General features: G+C 41.6%; 1 protein-coding gene across 1 annotated transcript in view; it reads right to left on the minus strand.

The window, feature by feature from the left end:
- SLC25A13 (solute carrier family 25 member 13) overlaps window positions 1–16,538 on the minus strand; it is a 177,130-nt gene that overhangs the window by 128,022 nt on the left and 32,570 nt on the right. The window contains exon 3 of the mRNA XM_021689816.2: window positions 15,116–15,258. Coding sequence (XP_021545491.1) covers window positions 15,116–15,258 — 143 coding nt within the window. The remainder of the gene's footprint in view (window positions 1–15,115; window positions 15,259–16,538) is intronic.

The raw sequence follows: 16,538 nt of genomic DNA on the forward strand, positions 1-16,538 counted from the left end.
ATAAAAAGGAATGAGGGTGATTTCTTTATATATTTAGAGTGATCTTGAGGATATATGGCTAAGTGACAAAAGCAAGTGTATGTATGTCCTAGGGATAATATTACCCATATGTTGTGATGGTTAATTTAATGTGTCAACTTGACTGGGATCTGGGGTTAAACATTATTAAACATATCCAGATTAAACATTATTTCTGGGTGTGTCTGTGAGGGTGTTTCTAGGTGAGATTAGCATTTAAATGGGTGAACTGAGCAAAACCTCCCCAATGTGGGTGGGCATCATCTATAATCTTTTGAGTGCCTAAATAGAACAAAAGGCAGAGGAAGAAAACTTGCTCTCTGCCTGCCTGACTGAGCTGGGACATCCATCTTCTCTTGCCCTCAAACTGGGACTCACACCACTGGCTCCCCTGTTTCTCAGGCCTTTGGCTCCAGAGTGAACTACACCACTGACTTTCCTGGAACCCCAGCTTGCTTTCTCAACTTCAGAATCACATGAGCCAATTCCTTATAAAAAAAATCTCTCCCTCTCTGCTCCCTCTTCCCACCCCCATATATATATATATACACACACACACACACACACACACACACACACATACATATACATATCTCCTACTGGTTGTGTTTCACACTATATATTGTCTCTCGTAGGGATATATATACATATGTAGTATAGAGAGAGTTTACCTAGCTGCCTCTTGGGTATGAACGGGAACAGAAAAATGAACACAAGTTTACTTATACTTGGGGGAGAAACACTGTGTGGAAGAAGCCAAGAACTAACTGAAAGGAGAGTGACCTCTAAGGGAAGAGAGGAGGCAGAGTGAAGGAGGCAGACATGTTAAGTCACATTTCTGAGTACACCTTGCTTCTGTTCATATAGCTTTGACTTGGGCAACATATGTTTTACATATTCAAGAATTAAATTAAATCTAAAAGAAAAAAAGAATCCCTAAAAATTGGAAACAAACTGAAACGAATAACCTCAACCATATATCAAGTTGGTGGCAAAACCACACAGAGAAATGAATTGTTTCAAATAACTTTAGAACACAGTCTTTTCACTCTAAGTATTTAGTGGGATACATCTGAAGCACAAAAAGAGCTGAAAAGAAATCTTAAACGTCATTCAATATCTAAATGTTAGCAGCAATACTGGTGTTATTGTTTTGAATATAACCTACATGCTGCAAATATATAATTACATGAATGCTGCTGGTAACCAAGATTTTTCAATGAAAGAGTAAAGAGATGACAGAAAAAGCAAAGAAATAAAAATACCTCAAATTTAATCTTGTCAATTGTTCAACTTTGAGTTAGAAATCCCATATGAACTGAAAACTTTTCCCCCATTAGCTGCTGGAAAGACCTCAAAGCAATGGGAACCCAAAAGAAGCACACCTGATACCTAGACTGTGGTCTCTAACTACAATTGCCCATTAAAAAGAATAAAGACTCCATGAAGAGTGGACGATTCTAGGTCTGGAGCAGGAAATACACAAAACAACGTCCTGTTGTACCAAAAACCAAGTAAGCTATCAAATACTACTGGATCCCTAAGGAGAAAATATAAATGGGCCCCCACTGGCCAAAATGAGATAAATACAATTGATTAAAACATGCCAAGTATTAACTTAAAAAGTATTCTATGAGTTCATGATACTCAATATAATAAAGGCCCCCACTCCCACAAAAAACAACCCCCAACTCACTGAATCCTCAGAAGTTATTACAACGCTGGCTGCTTATGCTGAGAACTGGCTCAGGTCAAGGAATCTGGCTGACTTCTACTTCTAAGCCGACCTCCCCCCTGAAATCCAGATGCAAACATCTAACAGCCGAGCTCTCCAGGAGCACGTAGAATGGGCACGTCGATACTAACATGTCCTACAGAAGTCTTGCTTTTGCTTTCAAACCTATCCCTCCTGCAGGACTCCCTCAGTTGCTTAGCTTGCCCTTTCCCATCTCAGAGCCAATCCAACAAGAAAACCCAAAATTCAACCACTTACCACCATCTCCACGATGAGCGCTCTAATCCTGCCATCTTCTGCCTTCTTCCACTCTTGCCCACTTCATTCTATTCTCTACAAATCAGCTAGGGATATCCTGTCATAAAAATCAGCTAGGGAGATCCTGTCAAAATTTAATTCACATCATGTCAGTCCCATGCTCAAAACTCTCCAATGACCTCTCCTACATTTGGAATAAAACTGTCCAAGAGCTACACAACCTGGCCCCTGGATACCTTTTTGGTTTCTTTCACTTTCCTGCTCTTTGCCAGTCTCAGTCTCCTTGCTACTTCTCAAACGTGTCAAGCACTTTCCTATCTCATCTGCATCTGTTATTCTCTCTACCTAGAAGGCTCAACTCAGATTCTCACCTGGCTCACTCTTACTGCAATCGCTGCCCAAATGTCATTTTGCAAAGGTCTTCCCTGACCACCCTACCCACCACGGCACCCCAGCGCACACAGCCAGCCACTCACCACCTCCTTCCCGTGCTTTAATAGATGCAGCCACCTACCTCTGTATCTTATACATCTATGGGTTTACACTATTTGCTATATAAGAGTACACTGTTTACCGTTTTGTTTAGAACAGTGCCTGACACATAGCTAATGTCAATAAATATGTTAAATGAATTAATAAATCTGAAATTAACCTAGATTTTTCAAGTATTAGGTTCTCTCAGGTCTATAACACCTGGTCACTTTACCGCACTGCACGTCCTTTCTTACAGAGACTAAGTTACTTTATAATTTCTACACAAGTTCAATAGTCATCTTCTTTCATCTCTTACTCTTCTAGACTGAAAAATCCCAAAACCCCACCATCAATGGGAAAGTTAACAGGCACCAAATCTCCTCACAATTCACTTCAGGAATCCCTCGCAGCTTTAGTACAACTCTTTTAATTCCAGCAACTGCCATGCCCCGTGCCAGGACACTGCCATTGGTAGAGAAACAGATGTTCGAGCAGCCAGGAAACAGAGCGTACCCTTGATTTCTTTGCCTTCAACATTTTAGATGTGAGTTTTAAACACCTCTGGTACAGAATAAAGCAAAACTAGACAACCAAACGAGAAAGTGGGAGAGCACTTGTTTTGCTCTTTCATTTTCTGAGCACCTCCACATGCTGAGAAGAATGTGGAAGAAGGGGTTGGTATTTTCAGTTGGCCCAGTAAAGAAAAATAAGAATTCTGAGAATATGGTATGCAACGGGACTCAAGATTGAGTCTAAGAATAGTGAAAGGGGAGAATGATCCAAAAACTAACCCTGGGGCGCCTGGGTGGCTCAGTCATTAAGCGTCTGCCTTCGGCTCAGGTCATGATCCTGGGGTCCTGGGATCGAGTCCCGCATCGGGCTCCCTGCTCAGCTGGGGGCCTGCTTCTCCCTCTCCCACTCCCCCTGCTTGTGCTTCCTCTCTCGCTGTGTCTCTGTCTCTGTCAAATAAATAAATAAAATCTTTTAAAAAAAACTAACCCTGGCTTAGAAAAAAATGGATGAGAGGAATGTGAGGACAGTTTTTCCTAAGTCTGTGGGTGTGGATGACAGTTGGCGGAGGTTTTAGGTCCACCTTATGTTGGCCAAAGAATGACTCTTGGGGGCTAAGAATCTTGCAAAGGACATCAGAACTTGTAAGCAAGGACACAGGCAGAGTTCTCACGCAAAGGTCCATTTTCGATATTCTCCTCTATGTGTAGAAAGTCCCGTGGAAGAACAGATTGGGTACAAGCCCAAAAGAACTGGGTCCAAATTCTAGTTCCAGCAACTCACTATGTTACTTTGGGCAAACTACTTAAATTCGGATTCTGTACCTCCCTTTGTAAGTAGGGAGTGAAAGCACCAGTTTTAAAGACTTGTTATGAAGATTAAATAAGAAAATGGATGGAAACTGTTAGCACCAGACTTGGAACTATATACGTACTCAGTAACTATTTGCTTCCTACATTCTTTGGTCTAACCATCTAGGAGGAACTATCAGCAGAACTCCAATCCCACAGGATATTTTTGCTTTGAAAGTTTTTCAGGTAATAAAATTGCTCCTCTCGAGGCATTCTTACCACTCTGCAAGATCCCTATCTCCCAGGATGCATGATCTGGAGTACAACAGGACTAATCTCATTGTGCCCTTTATCCTGTGCATGTCAACCTCCACTGGCAGCCCTAGATTTCCCATTCACCTCCCCTCCATCACCTACATCTAATCCCCAGGGCTCTGTACTTCCCCTATTCTGTGCCATCTCTCAAAAACCCTTCCGCTGTGCCTTCTACAAGACATAATGAGCAAAATCTTGCTCAATCCCCTCTCTAAAGGGATCCCTTTCAGAGGAATCCTCTAAATGTCCCTTTGCCTTATTGCTCTAACCAATACCTGGCTCTTCCTTGAGAGCAATCCTCTGCAGCCCCCTCGTAAATACGGATGGGCTTTCTTCTGCCATCCTAGGTAGACCAGGCTTATAAACAGAGCAGGTATACTCCTTCCTCATCACCTCTTCCAGGCTATTCCCCAGCCCTTCCTTCCTTACCCCACTCCTGTTTAAATACTCACACCACCTGATTACACCACACAGCAACCTTCCTGGTTTCTATCACCTAATGACCCCTGATTCATACCCCCAACCATATTTTAGCTCTGTGTACTAACACTTCAACACTGAGCCTTCAAACACCTAGACCTGAGGCACCTGGGTGGCTCAGTTGGTTGAGCATCCAGCTCTCGGTTTCAGCTCGGGTCATGATCTCAGGGTCATGAGATTGAGCCCTGCATCGGGCTCCACACTCAGCACAGGCTCTACGTGGGATTCTCTCCCTCTCCTTCTGCTCCTCCCCCATTCACACACGCGTGTGCACACGCTCTCTCTCTCTCAAATAAAATCTCACACACACACACACACACCTTGACCTCCCAAATACTTGAGCTCCTCCTCTCTTCCAGTGATTTTTTTTTCCGCCCTTCTTCAGACACTCACGCCCACATCAGACTCCAGAAGTCTCCATTACCGATACAGTACTTCCTTATTCTCAATGTCACACATCTCACATTTGGGCCACTATCTCCTAATTTTCCTGCTCTTCCTTCCTCTTATACCCGAACTCAAACAGTCTTCAACCACACTCAAGCATACAATTCAATAAGCCTACCACCCTCTCATTGACTCCTATGCCAATGTCCTCTCTTTGCCCCTTACCCAGATTCAATCTACAGGCAATCATTATAATCACTCCCCTGCATACTCCTCACTTTGCTGGCACCTCTCCTACTCTGATGATTCAATGCTCAAGCCCTTCACCCTGCTTATGTTGGTCCCTTCCTATTCCATGCCAGGAGCCAAGCAGCTGAACTCTGGAAAACACTCAGCCGCACTAACTGGTCTCATTTTGAAGTTCATGACCACAAACCCTCAGGTGGGCCCTCAAGTGGGTCCTGCCCCGGATCCTTTCAATACTCCCACTTCTAGGTAACTATGTAGTATACTCTCCTCTCTCCTCAAACGGCCAGTACCTCAACCCGCATCCTCCCTCTCATCTATCTCCCAGAGCAGAACCAAGGAAACCAGAAGTCGACTTCCCCCAAATCCCATCACCACATCTACACAACATCTCTACCCTATACTCTACCTGCCCTTCCATTTCTCTAGCTCAGCGTTTCTTAGGGTTTTGGGGTATTAGGACCCCTTCACATTCTTATGAAATACTGAGGATCCCAAAGAGCTTTTATTTACGTGGTTTATATGTATAATCACTGTACTGGAAATTAAAACAGATAAACTTTTAAAGTATTCATTACTTCATTTACAAGTGAATAAACCTATTACATGGCAATATAAATAGCATATCTGTATGAAAAATAACTTCTAAAACAGAAAATGTAGTGAGAAAAAAAGTATTTTATGTCTTTGCAAATCTCTTAAATGTCTGACATAATAGAAGACAGCTGCATTCAATCTGCTATAATACATCGTTTTGTTGGAGGGATATGAAGGATTTCAGCCTCATGAAGATGCATAATTAGAAAAGGAAGAAGTATTTTAACAGCCTTTTCAGATAACTGTGGCTACTCTACAGTACAAGACCAAATCCTAACAAGTGATCGTTCCTCAGAGATCAGTTACAACGTGGAATCCGAAACTGCATCCCACTGTGTTACATTAAACTCCACGGGTCTGTCTTGCACTGGGAGTAGATCTCTTACCCAGGCAGGATTTTGAAACCCCCTGTACTAGACAACGAGAAAACACCTTTCCCTAAGTTATGCCCATCTTCCAAATGTTGGCACATTTCATTACACTATATTATAAACTCGCAATCATTAATATCCCCACTAATTACATCAGAAAAGTCTAAGTATTGGGAAACTGTCACATGAAAATTTTAATTCTCTCAAATAAAAAGTGTTCTATAAAAAAAATGACTAGCTCAGCCAGCAACTCAAATCAGCTGCTCAAGTGCTTTTCCTCAACCAACCACATGACAATAACCAGCAGCAATTCTTAATGCCAATTTTCCATACAGTCACCCAGAATTTTCAAATTATGTGTACTCAAGGGTAAGATTTAATAAAAAGCACTGATTTTTACCGCTTCTTCAAGGACATTCTTAAGTGGACCTGACATCCTCATCACTTCCATCACTGTGAACGTGTGGTGGTGAAGAGCATGACTGCTCACTCGTCTTGTCTGGCCTGGTGGCACTCCTTAACTGCAGCTAAGGCACCACACGTTGACCGCCCCCCCCGCCCCAACTACTCTTAGAACCATCCGTTCAAAGACAACACAGTGAAAAAGGCAGATATGAATCTTAGTATTATTAGGTAAACAGTTCTGACCTCACGGATTCCTTGAAAAGGTTTTCAGAGCCTCCCAGGGGCCCAAGGACGACACTTTGAGAACAGGTGTTCTAGATGGACTCACCCAGTTCTCACAAGAACCTACCTCCTTCTCAGACAATGCACTAGAATTTCTTCCTTTTCTCTCCTACATGTCAGAGCTCCGCTCTCTACAGTCATTCCTGTCAGCTTACATTATGCTGTCATCTCTCCACAACCCTCCTTTCACCTCCCCTCCCCCTCCAGCCCTGGCCCCATTTCTCACCTTCCCTTGACAGCAACACTCTCCAAAAGAGGGCCTGCATTTCCTACGTAGAAGGGGGAAGAGGAGGAGGGCTGTCCCTACATATGAATGAGAAGTGAAATCAACACCCAGTCATTAATCAACCCTTTCCTGAATTAAAAAGAAAAATAAACCCAGGCACCTGACATTCCTAAAGGTTTTCTAATACACCAGCGACATAATACAAACCTTTTTAAGAGTTCTTTTTAATTTGCTCCTTGCAGACAGTGTCTAGCCACCACATTGCACGCACCCCCCTACGATTTCAGACATCAAATATTAACACAAAGTGAGAAATGCAAAAAGAAAGGGGGTTAATCAGACACCTTGAGAGAAAGAAAAAATAACACTGATTCAATGAGAGCTGCTAATGAGGCTTTTTGTTTTGGTAGATTAATTTGGGAGTCTGATGACTAAGAAGAAAATTTAAGCTTCTCAGGTGACTGCTGTTGATTATTACCAAGTTTTTTTTTTAATGAAAGAGATGCTTTTGCTTAATTCTATAGTTTATGAATTTCAGGTGTTTATCTGAAATCTGTGTCCACCCTAGTATGTAGAAAACGCTCCTCATTAGCAAACTGAAAGACCTCCTCTTATTGATTCCGGATTATATTTGACAGATGATGAGCATTTCAGACTGTGAACTGCTGATATTTAAATACATTACCCTAATACTCTTTAAGCATTGCCAATTGTAAACCTCATTAACTCCCAGCATGTGGCCAAGGCCTGGATCTCATCGCAACAGCCTCACAAAGTGAAAACAGGTATATAAAAATGATTTTATCATCAACAACATTATTATATCCTCCTTCACCTTGTGAAGTATTTAAAGGCCATACTTTTTTTTTTTTTACCTCAGCTTAAGAGTGAACATGGGAAAGGCAGAAAACACACTTGATTTACACAGCCACACATTTTAAAACCCTAGATTTCTTTTTTATTGTTTCTTCTTTGACACTCTTATTTCTCATGTCTCAAAAATGAGAACAGGCCCTGGACTCTGTCCTCTGAAGAGAAAGGAATTATGTGTTGATTATGTAGCTGTCATTTTAATACAATAAAGTGGGGGCTGTGATGGTAAAGTGGACATGTTAGCTCATTAAGAAATCCGGACTTCTGATACCCCTTTTTCAAAAGGGGAGCCAACTTCTGTTCTTGCGCAGAGCGCAAAGAACTTCTATACCTGAGATGGAAAATGTGTACGTGTTAAAGTCATACATGATCTCAGCAATCTGATTAGATGCTGGAGCCAGCCAGCGCCCACCCCACACAGGCAGGGGTCAGGTTGTACCGGGCAGTGAGCATCCTGAGTCCAAGAGGCCACATACCCAATATCTCCAGCTTATTCAGGCCCCACTTAGTCTTCCCAAGTAAGAAGTTCAAGTACTAGGGAAAACAGTTTTGAGCCAAGCTCTCTCTAGTGAGATATCCCTTAATAATAAACAAACAGCAAAGCTCAAAAGGACATGCACAAAATTTATTTTTACTTGCTCCTGGTAGAGAGCTGTGTGAATAATGTATAAAAATCACCCTTGGATAATATACAAAGAATGCTTCATTCCCATTTTAAACAAAAACATAATGATGACAAATCTAAAACACACATCAAAAATCATACAAATAAACCCAACATCAAGCAGAGAATTCATACTGTTCAGCTAAGGTAAGAGGGTCTGGCCCCTAAAACAGAGGGTCCTAGAGACCCTCCGTCCCCTCCCTCTCCATTCTCCTCAAATGCTGCAACAAGCTCTCCTTATCCATGAGGCCCACCAAACAGAGAGTTTCCAGGACCAGGCATTCAAAGTTTCTTCTCATCTCTCTCAGGGAACTTCACAAATTGATTAAACCCATTATTAAATCTATTAAAACAGTGCAATTTGGGGAAATCTAAACACAACAGGTAATTAGAAGAGGGGTGGGAAAAGGTGAAATCAAAGACTCTGAGTAGGCTATAACAGGCAAATTGTGCCAACCCCCAGACTCAAATTATCCTTTGATGGCTCCCCATTGCTCTCAGAATAAAGATCCCCAATCCTTGACATGAAGTACAAGTTCCTACACAGTCTGGCCACAGCCTGCCTCTCCCATCACTGTGTCCTGCACTTCCCATGCTCCTGGCATGCTAGCCTCTGCATTTCAGAAAATGAGCAAGAAGCTCACAGAATGGAAGTGTGACCAAGTCACTACCCAATGAAACACTGAATCAGAATGAAGAGTGCTCCAGAAAAACAGAATCCCTGTCCAGGAAGTTCATGCAGTGCACAGGCGTTTAACTTCCATGCCTAGAGTTCGGCCCAAACCCACACAGAAATGAAGCCTTCAGGAAGGGGCTGTGCCCTCACAGAGACAGGCTGCAGCAGGGGTCTCCTGGAAAACGTTGGGATCTAGCCGGAAGTTACTACTGGAAAAAAGGCTGTTCACGATCAGGCCGGTTGTGACTACAGGCTTTCTAAACCACAGAGAAAACAGGTATGTGAGGGTATGCGTTTCCGGAGCTGCTGTAACAGACTAGTACAAACTAGGTTGCTGAACACAACAGAAATTCATTCCATCACAGTTCTGGGGACCAGAAGTCCAGAACCAAGGTGACAGCAGGGTCACACTCCCTCCAAAGGGAGATACTTTAGGGGAGGAGCCTTCCTTGCCTCTTCCAGCCTCTGGTGGCCCCAATGTCTGTGTCACATCTCTCTCCACTTCTCATAAAGATACTTACAGCATTTAAGGCATGGATAAGCCAGGGTAATCTCTTCATTTCAAGATCTTTGATTAAATCACATCTGCAAAGATACTTTTTCCTAATAAGGTCACATTTCCAAATTCGAGGGATTGATATCTTTAGGTAGACATTATTCAGCTACTACAGTGAGTAACCTGGAAACTGAACTAGAACTTCCATTCCTCAATATGCCTGGGCTCGCATCACTTAAGGGGGGAGGGGGAACAAATACTTCTTAGTAGATTTACCTATGTTTGGTCAACAAATTGCTGTGAAACAGGCCAGATATTGGACTAGACACCGGAGATCTGAAAATATGCAGGACCTGGTCTATACATGCAAGAAACCACAGCTGGTGGGCCAGTATCTACCCAAGAATAACTATTTCAATTCACCCTGACATCTGGGTCAGCACAGCTGCCACTATTACTTAAATCCTAAAGTTACCGATCTACAAATCGTTTTTCAGATTTTACTAAGCTTATGCACTAAAATCCCTCTGGCCAGCCAAGCGATGTGAAAAGAGCCTGGAGAGACAAATAGAGCCCACAACAGTGCTTCCCCTTTGTTTGGTGTAGGTGTTGTGCTTCCATGGGCCAACATGTGGCTTCATTGTGTGATTTTGTCAAGGAACAGTAGTTGATTTGGGAAGATGATTTGTGACTTGTGAACTTGATAAACGCTATGCCTCCAGAGAAAGGGAAAGGAAGGGGAAATGAAGGCATTCGCAGTTTTACATTGAGAACAGATGTATGGTTACACCTATTTGTGAAGTAAATACTGAGGAGCTGCGTGTCAGGGTTAGGCTTAGGGAAAATGGCACGTGAACATCTGAACAGGCTTGGGTCTTAGGCAGGTCTCGGCTCAAACACCAGCACTGTGCTAGCTACTAGCTCAGAAAGCCTAAATAGTTTGGACAAGTTCTTCAACTTACTCCATGCTTTTGGAAAGAGTTACAATACATATGGTGAGACTTAAAATATTTCTACCCCTGCATCAAGAATGCCTCTAAGTTCTTTCAAGGGAATTAATTAAACAAAAGGAAAACTAGAAACAAAAAGAAAACTGAAATAACTCTAGAAGGGCATGACTTCATAAAGTATGGTACATAATTTCATAGAAAATGATGAAGCTATTTATCACTGTTAATATGAACCGCATACAGAAATATGAGAATTGGTTGATGCAGTCTAAAAGATTATAAAAGAACTGCAATTAAAATGCATTCAGATTATGGAAAATATTGATGCAGGTTAACAAATCACAGGAGACACTGAAAAAATTCTAAATAATCGTGTCGAGATGAAAAGATTATGGGTGGTTATTTTCCCTTTTGAAACTGAGGTTTTTGCAACTGAAGGAAGAAAAAGTCATAGGGCAACAGATTGAGGCCATCTAAGATTTTCTCTGTCACACTGAAACACTGAGATTTAAGATAATACAAAATCTGAAAGGAAATGTCAAGTTAAAGAGGATGACAAGATTATGACAGAAAAGGCAGTCTGAAACAGTGGAAAGGCCACACGGTCTTTGGAGGGAGCCAGGCTTGGTGCCAAACAGCTCGATAACCCACAGCCCCAGCTAGCTCATCTGCACAACCAGGAAAGCAGAGCCAGCATTTTAGATTGTTATAAGTTTTGAAAAAATATACATGTTACGTTATGTATGTACAACGTATGTTACATTACTGTATCTAATGAATCAGAGGCTATTATTTTTGGAGAGTACCTATAAAAATAAACAGGAAAAGCATGTATGTTAATGGGGGAAAAAAACATCAGAAGGTATTACAATTATATAAGTTAATACCCACAAATATATTAATTTAATAAGGAACCAACATGTTCACCAAAAGAGATCAAATATTAGAAAAAATCCTGTCGTGTTAAATTTAAATAGGAAATGTCATTATGAAGTTTTGATTTTTTTTTTAAGTATATGTCTCCGTTCTTTCCACTGAGAAGCCAGAGAAGTAGTAACAACCTAGTGACAATAAGCCAGTGCCCAGCTTTCTGTTTCTAAGCACCGTTCCCAACCTAAAAGAACCAGGACAGGACTTCTTGAAGAAGAGTGATTTCCAGGTTAGAGGAAGGAAATACCCACGGTGAGCGTGGAACATCTTAGTTGCCTGAAGCAAGGAGCACTCACAGGCACTGGAGTTAGACTGAAGGGACTCCCCCTGCCCACACTGGGACAAGCTGAGCATCCACAAGAATAACAGTAATAGATTATAATTCATTGAATTTAAAATAAAAACTTCCAAGACTTTATACTGATATAAAGAGAGAAAGAAAACAGGGTGGAGGGAAGAAAGCTTTCTCTTAACAAAGAATGCTAGACAATAAATATAGAAGAAATGACAGAATTAGAAAAATCACCACTTGTCTTTTGGGGAGCCTAGGTGGCTCAGCCAGTTAAGCGTCTTCCTTCAGCTCAGGTCATGATCCCCAGGTCCTGGGATCCAGCCCCGCATCGGGCTCCCTGCTCAGCAGGGGAGTCTGCTTCTCCCTCTGCTTCTGCCCTTCCCCCTGCTCATGTGTTCTCTCTCTAATAAATAAATAAAATCTTTTAAAGATCACCACTTTTCAAACCGTAACATAATAACTAATTCAGGAAAGGATCATCATCGATGCTAACACTAGTGGATGAAAAGTTGCTGGGAGACAGGATATGCACATGGTCTCAGGATTTACTAATTACAAACAAAAATGATCTCTGTACAATCTAGGGGATGCCACCTTAACCAAGTGATCAAACCTCCCATCACCAATGCTATGACAACTTGCCTCCTGAGGAGGTACCATAGGTAGTACAGAATCACTCCGAAACTGCACCAAAAACTTTAACATGAATCCAGGCCTGAGAAAGCAATCAGACGAGTCCAGTATTGTGGGACTTTCAATAAAATAACTGGCCTGGGTTTTAAAAGTCAGTATCATGAAAAAAAAAAAATTAGAAGGCAAGGGTCTGTCCTAGATTAAAAGAGATATAACAACTAAATGTAATAAAAGAACCTTGACTAGATCCTAGATTTAAAAACAAAAAAGCAAAAAAAAAAAAACCAAAAACCAGCAATGAGCCATTTGAGGCTGGGGGCAGGGGGAAAGATCCAGTATGTTAGAATACGGACCGGAAATTAGAAGATACTTCACAGCACTGTTAATTCTCCTAAGGAAGATAATGGTATGGCGGTTATGCAGGAGAATGTTCTTATTCCTAGAAGATAAATGCCAAACCACCATGACGTCTACAGTTTAAATAGTTTAGCCAAAAAAGAAAATGATGTGTATGCATATATTTGTATGTAGAAAGCATGTGTGTGAAAAAAGAGAAGACAAAGGTGACAAATGTGTTAACAACTAGTCAATCTAGGTGCAGAGCATGCTTTGTTCATTATATTCTTTATAGGTGTTCATTATATTCTTTCAATGTTTCTGTAATTTAAAGAATTTTTAAACTATCAAGTAAGAAAAAAAAATGAATCTTAAACCTTGAATCAGACCATTCTTGTTGTATGTGAGCTTGGTCACACTTCCTACGAATCATGAACACAAGGCCTGTGAAAGTAACCAAACTTCCCCCCCAAAAAAATACATCTGGAGAATAAATCTACGTTCTATCTAGCTTTTGCTTCAATGGACTAGTGTGAAATATACATCAGCCTCTCCAAGCACCAACCAGCAGAGGCCCTGTGAGGGAATGACGGCCTGCTCATACATTACACACACTTTCCCACCAAGCAAAAAATGCTGTGTTGGGGTGGAGACAGAAAATAGAAGTAACCCAAATAACCTCTGTCAGAATAATAAACAGAGAAGGCACGATCCAGCAACTCTCCGGGATGTTATTGTAAGTATCACAGCCAATATCCATCCCTCTCCCTCCTATCTGCAAGACCTTCATTTTAGAGGAGATTACTTCGATGGAAGATGGGACCACAGGCGCATAAATAAGAAAAGGGAAATGCTGGTAAAAATTGAAAGCATTTGCAATACATCAACAAATTTCACTATAGTTGTATCTTAACCAGTGCATGTGGGAAAAAGCAGGTGACAGAGAAGGCCCAGAGTAGAGACCACCACTCCGGAACAGCAGGTAACTGCAATCTACTACTGAAGGGGGTGTTGACAGGTAGAGCAAGGGTAGGAGGCTGGGTCTACTACAGTTAATATGGAGAAGGCCAGTTCTTGGACATGGTACTTGGCTATTAGGGGACACTGGTATTTGTATTACCAAGAGTGTGGGGCTCAATATTCCACACTTAATGGTAAAAGCCAACTGCAATCTTAAACAGCTTAGGAAAAACTCATTTTTTAAATGTGACAACACTGGTAAGGGAAAAAAAAATCCAAAGGCATTCAGCAAAGTGTCAGTCTCTTCCAGCTTGGGTAGAATGCCCTTCTTAGTGATTTGGAACCATCATATTATTCTGTCTGTTAGATTCATACGATTTAATCATATGGAAGATTTCAAAAGTTATCTGAGCAGAGGAAAAGATCATAGAAAAGTTACGTTCATAGAGCTATATTTTACATTTACTCACAATTTTTACATTGTGAAATACCTTGAAAAAATACCAATATATGTACAAATATTCTAGTAGATCTCATACCACTCATCAACTACAATAAGTCTCTGAAACTATAAGCAGTTCTTTACTGTCAAAAAATACACACATAGGGGTGCCTGGGTGGCTCAGTCGATAAAGCATCTGACTCCTGATGTCAGCTCAGGTCATCATCTCAGGGATGTGAGACAGAGCCCTATGTAGGGCTCTGTGCTCAGCGCAGAGTCTGCTTGAAATTCTCTCCTTCGCTCTCCCTCTGCCCCTCCCCTCCTCAAGTGTGCTCTCTCTTTCTCTCTCCCTAAATAAAGTCTTAAAAAAATACACACATAGGGCGCCTGGGTGGCTCAGTCGTTAAGCGTCTGCCTTCGGCTCAGGTCATGATCCCAGGGTCCTGGGATCCAGCCCCGCATCGGGCTCCCTGCTCGCAGGAAGCCTGCTTCTCCCTCTCCCACTCCCCCTGCTTGTGTTCCTGTTCTCGCTATCTCTGTCTCTGTCAAATAAATAAATAAAATCTTTAAAAAAAAAAAAATACACAATAGAATCCCCAACTGTGATAAGAAGGAAATATTAAAGGTATTTCTAAAATAATGAATTAATTGTAACAGGTAGAGAAAGTGCTCAAGATGGAAAAGTATTCATTGACTTCCTAATCTTTAAAGCAACAGAAAGCTATTTCAAACAAAAAAATTAAATGAGATAATTAAAAACAAACATACCCATCTTTGGTCTGATCCACTACACCACTTAAAAGCTCCACAGTCTTTGGATTAGGCTGGCTTTCTCCAAAAATGTTCAAATATCGAGTGACGAAGTCATTGGGAGACATGAAAAACTCACCATTTTTTTCAATGCTTGCATACTGTTTAGGAAAAAAAAAAGATATTTTACCCTCAAAAGTATATAATCATGGGATCAATATATGAAAAAGCTGAAAATATTCAAAGGATAAAACATCAGATATGATAATACACTTCTCAAACAGTTATTTCCCAACACCTCATAAAAAAAACAAAAACATGTTAAGTGTGCCAAGTTTTATGTTTATACCAGTGGTTCTCAGGTTCTCAACTGCGGGCAGCTTAGCCTGATTGTCCAGCTTATAAACACCAACGTCCCCTAACAGCCAAGTACAACCTAAGAGGCCCAGCCTTCTCCCTAGGTTTCCTGCCTTTCAGGGATGGGGGGAGGGGTGGGCGAGGTTTCTCTAGCCCTACACTTCTTCCGTTTGTATTTATTTTTCCCCACAGAGGACATCTGACAGTGTCTGATGACAAATTTGACTGTCATAACCTGAGGGGGAGGGACGCTACTAGCATCTAGTTGGGAGAGGTCAGGACGACCCCCTACAACAGAGTGATCCAGCCCCAAATGTCAACAGTGCTGATATTGAGAAACCCTAGTTTACAGAAATTTGGAAAGACAAATTACATCTTGTTTTTAGCAAGGACATACAGCTTAAAAAAAAAAAAAAAAAAAAAAAACAGATTTAATTATAAAATCATGGATGGAAACAACCTAATTCTTTTGCCCCCATTCCTGTTTCAAGGGCACCAATAATGCAAGAAAGGAGGACAAACAAGCTAAGCTGGAAAGAAGCCGTATGGCTTCTTGTGGGATTTTATGGAAGAAGATATGAAAGGCTGCTCTAGTTAGTGTCTTCTCCATTCTAGAGTGGAAATGGTCAATGAGAATTAGGTGCACTCGATGCTTTTTCACAGTGTTCCTCTTGCCTTTAGTGATAGATTCCAGTGCCCATAAGCGGGAAGCTGCTCATTCCTATTCCGTGGAGTCCCAGGGCGCATGAGAAATGCTGAAAAACAACATGAGATCATACGGTATCCTGATGGCGCAGGAGAGGGCCTGTTGATCCTGGGGACAGAACAGTGATTTGGGGGTAGGGAGGTGAATTCCCTGAGCTACTCGAAGAACAAGGCGAGATGGATGACAGCGACCACACTGGAGGCCATGGTGATGTGGGGGCGCCGTGGGGGCACCCGGGAAGGGAAATGCAACCATAGTATCTCCACTCCCTCCGCAGCTGCTGCAGAGTCAAGTCCCATTACAATTGTTTCTACAAGTCACTTGTTATTTCTACATTTTAATTCCAAGGCAGGACAAACTCTTGCTTAGATACTCAGT

The sequence above is a fragment of the Neomonachus schauinslandi genome, chromosome 12, assembly GCF_002201575.2.
Source record: "Neomonachus schauinslandi chromosome 12, ASM220157v2, whole genome shotgun sequence".
NCBI lineage: Eukaryota > Metazoa > Chordata > Mammalia > Carnivora > Phocidae > Neomonachus > Neomonachus schauinslandi.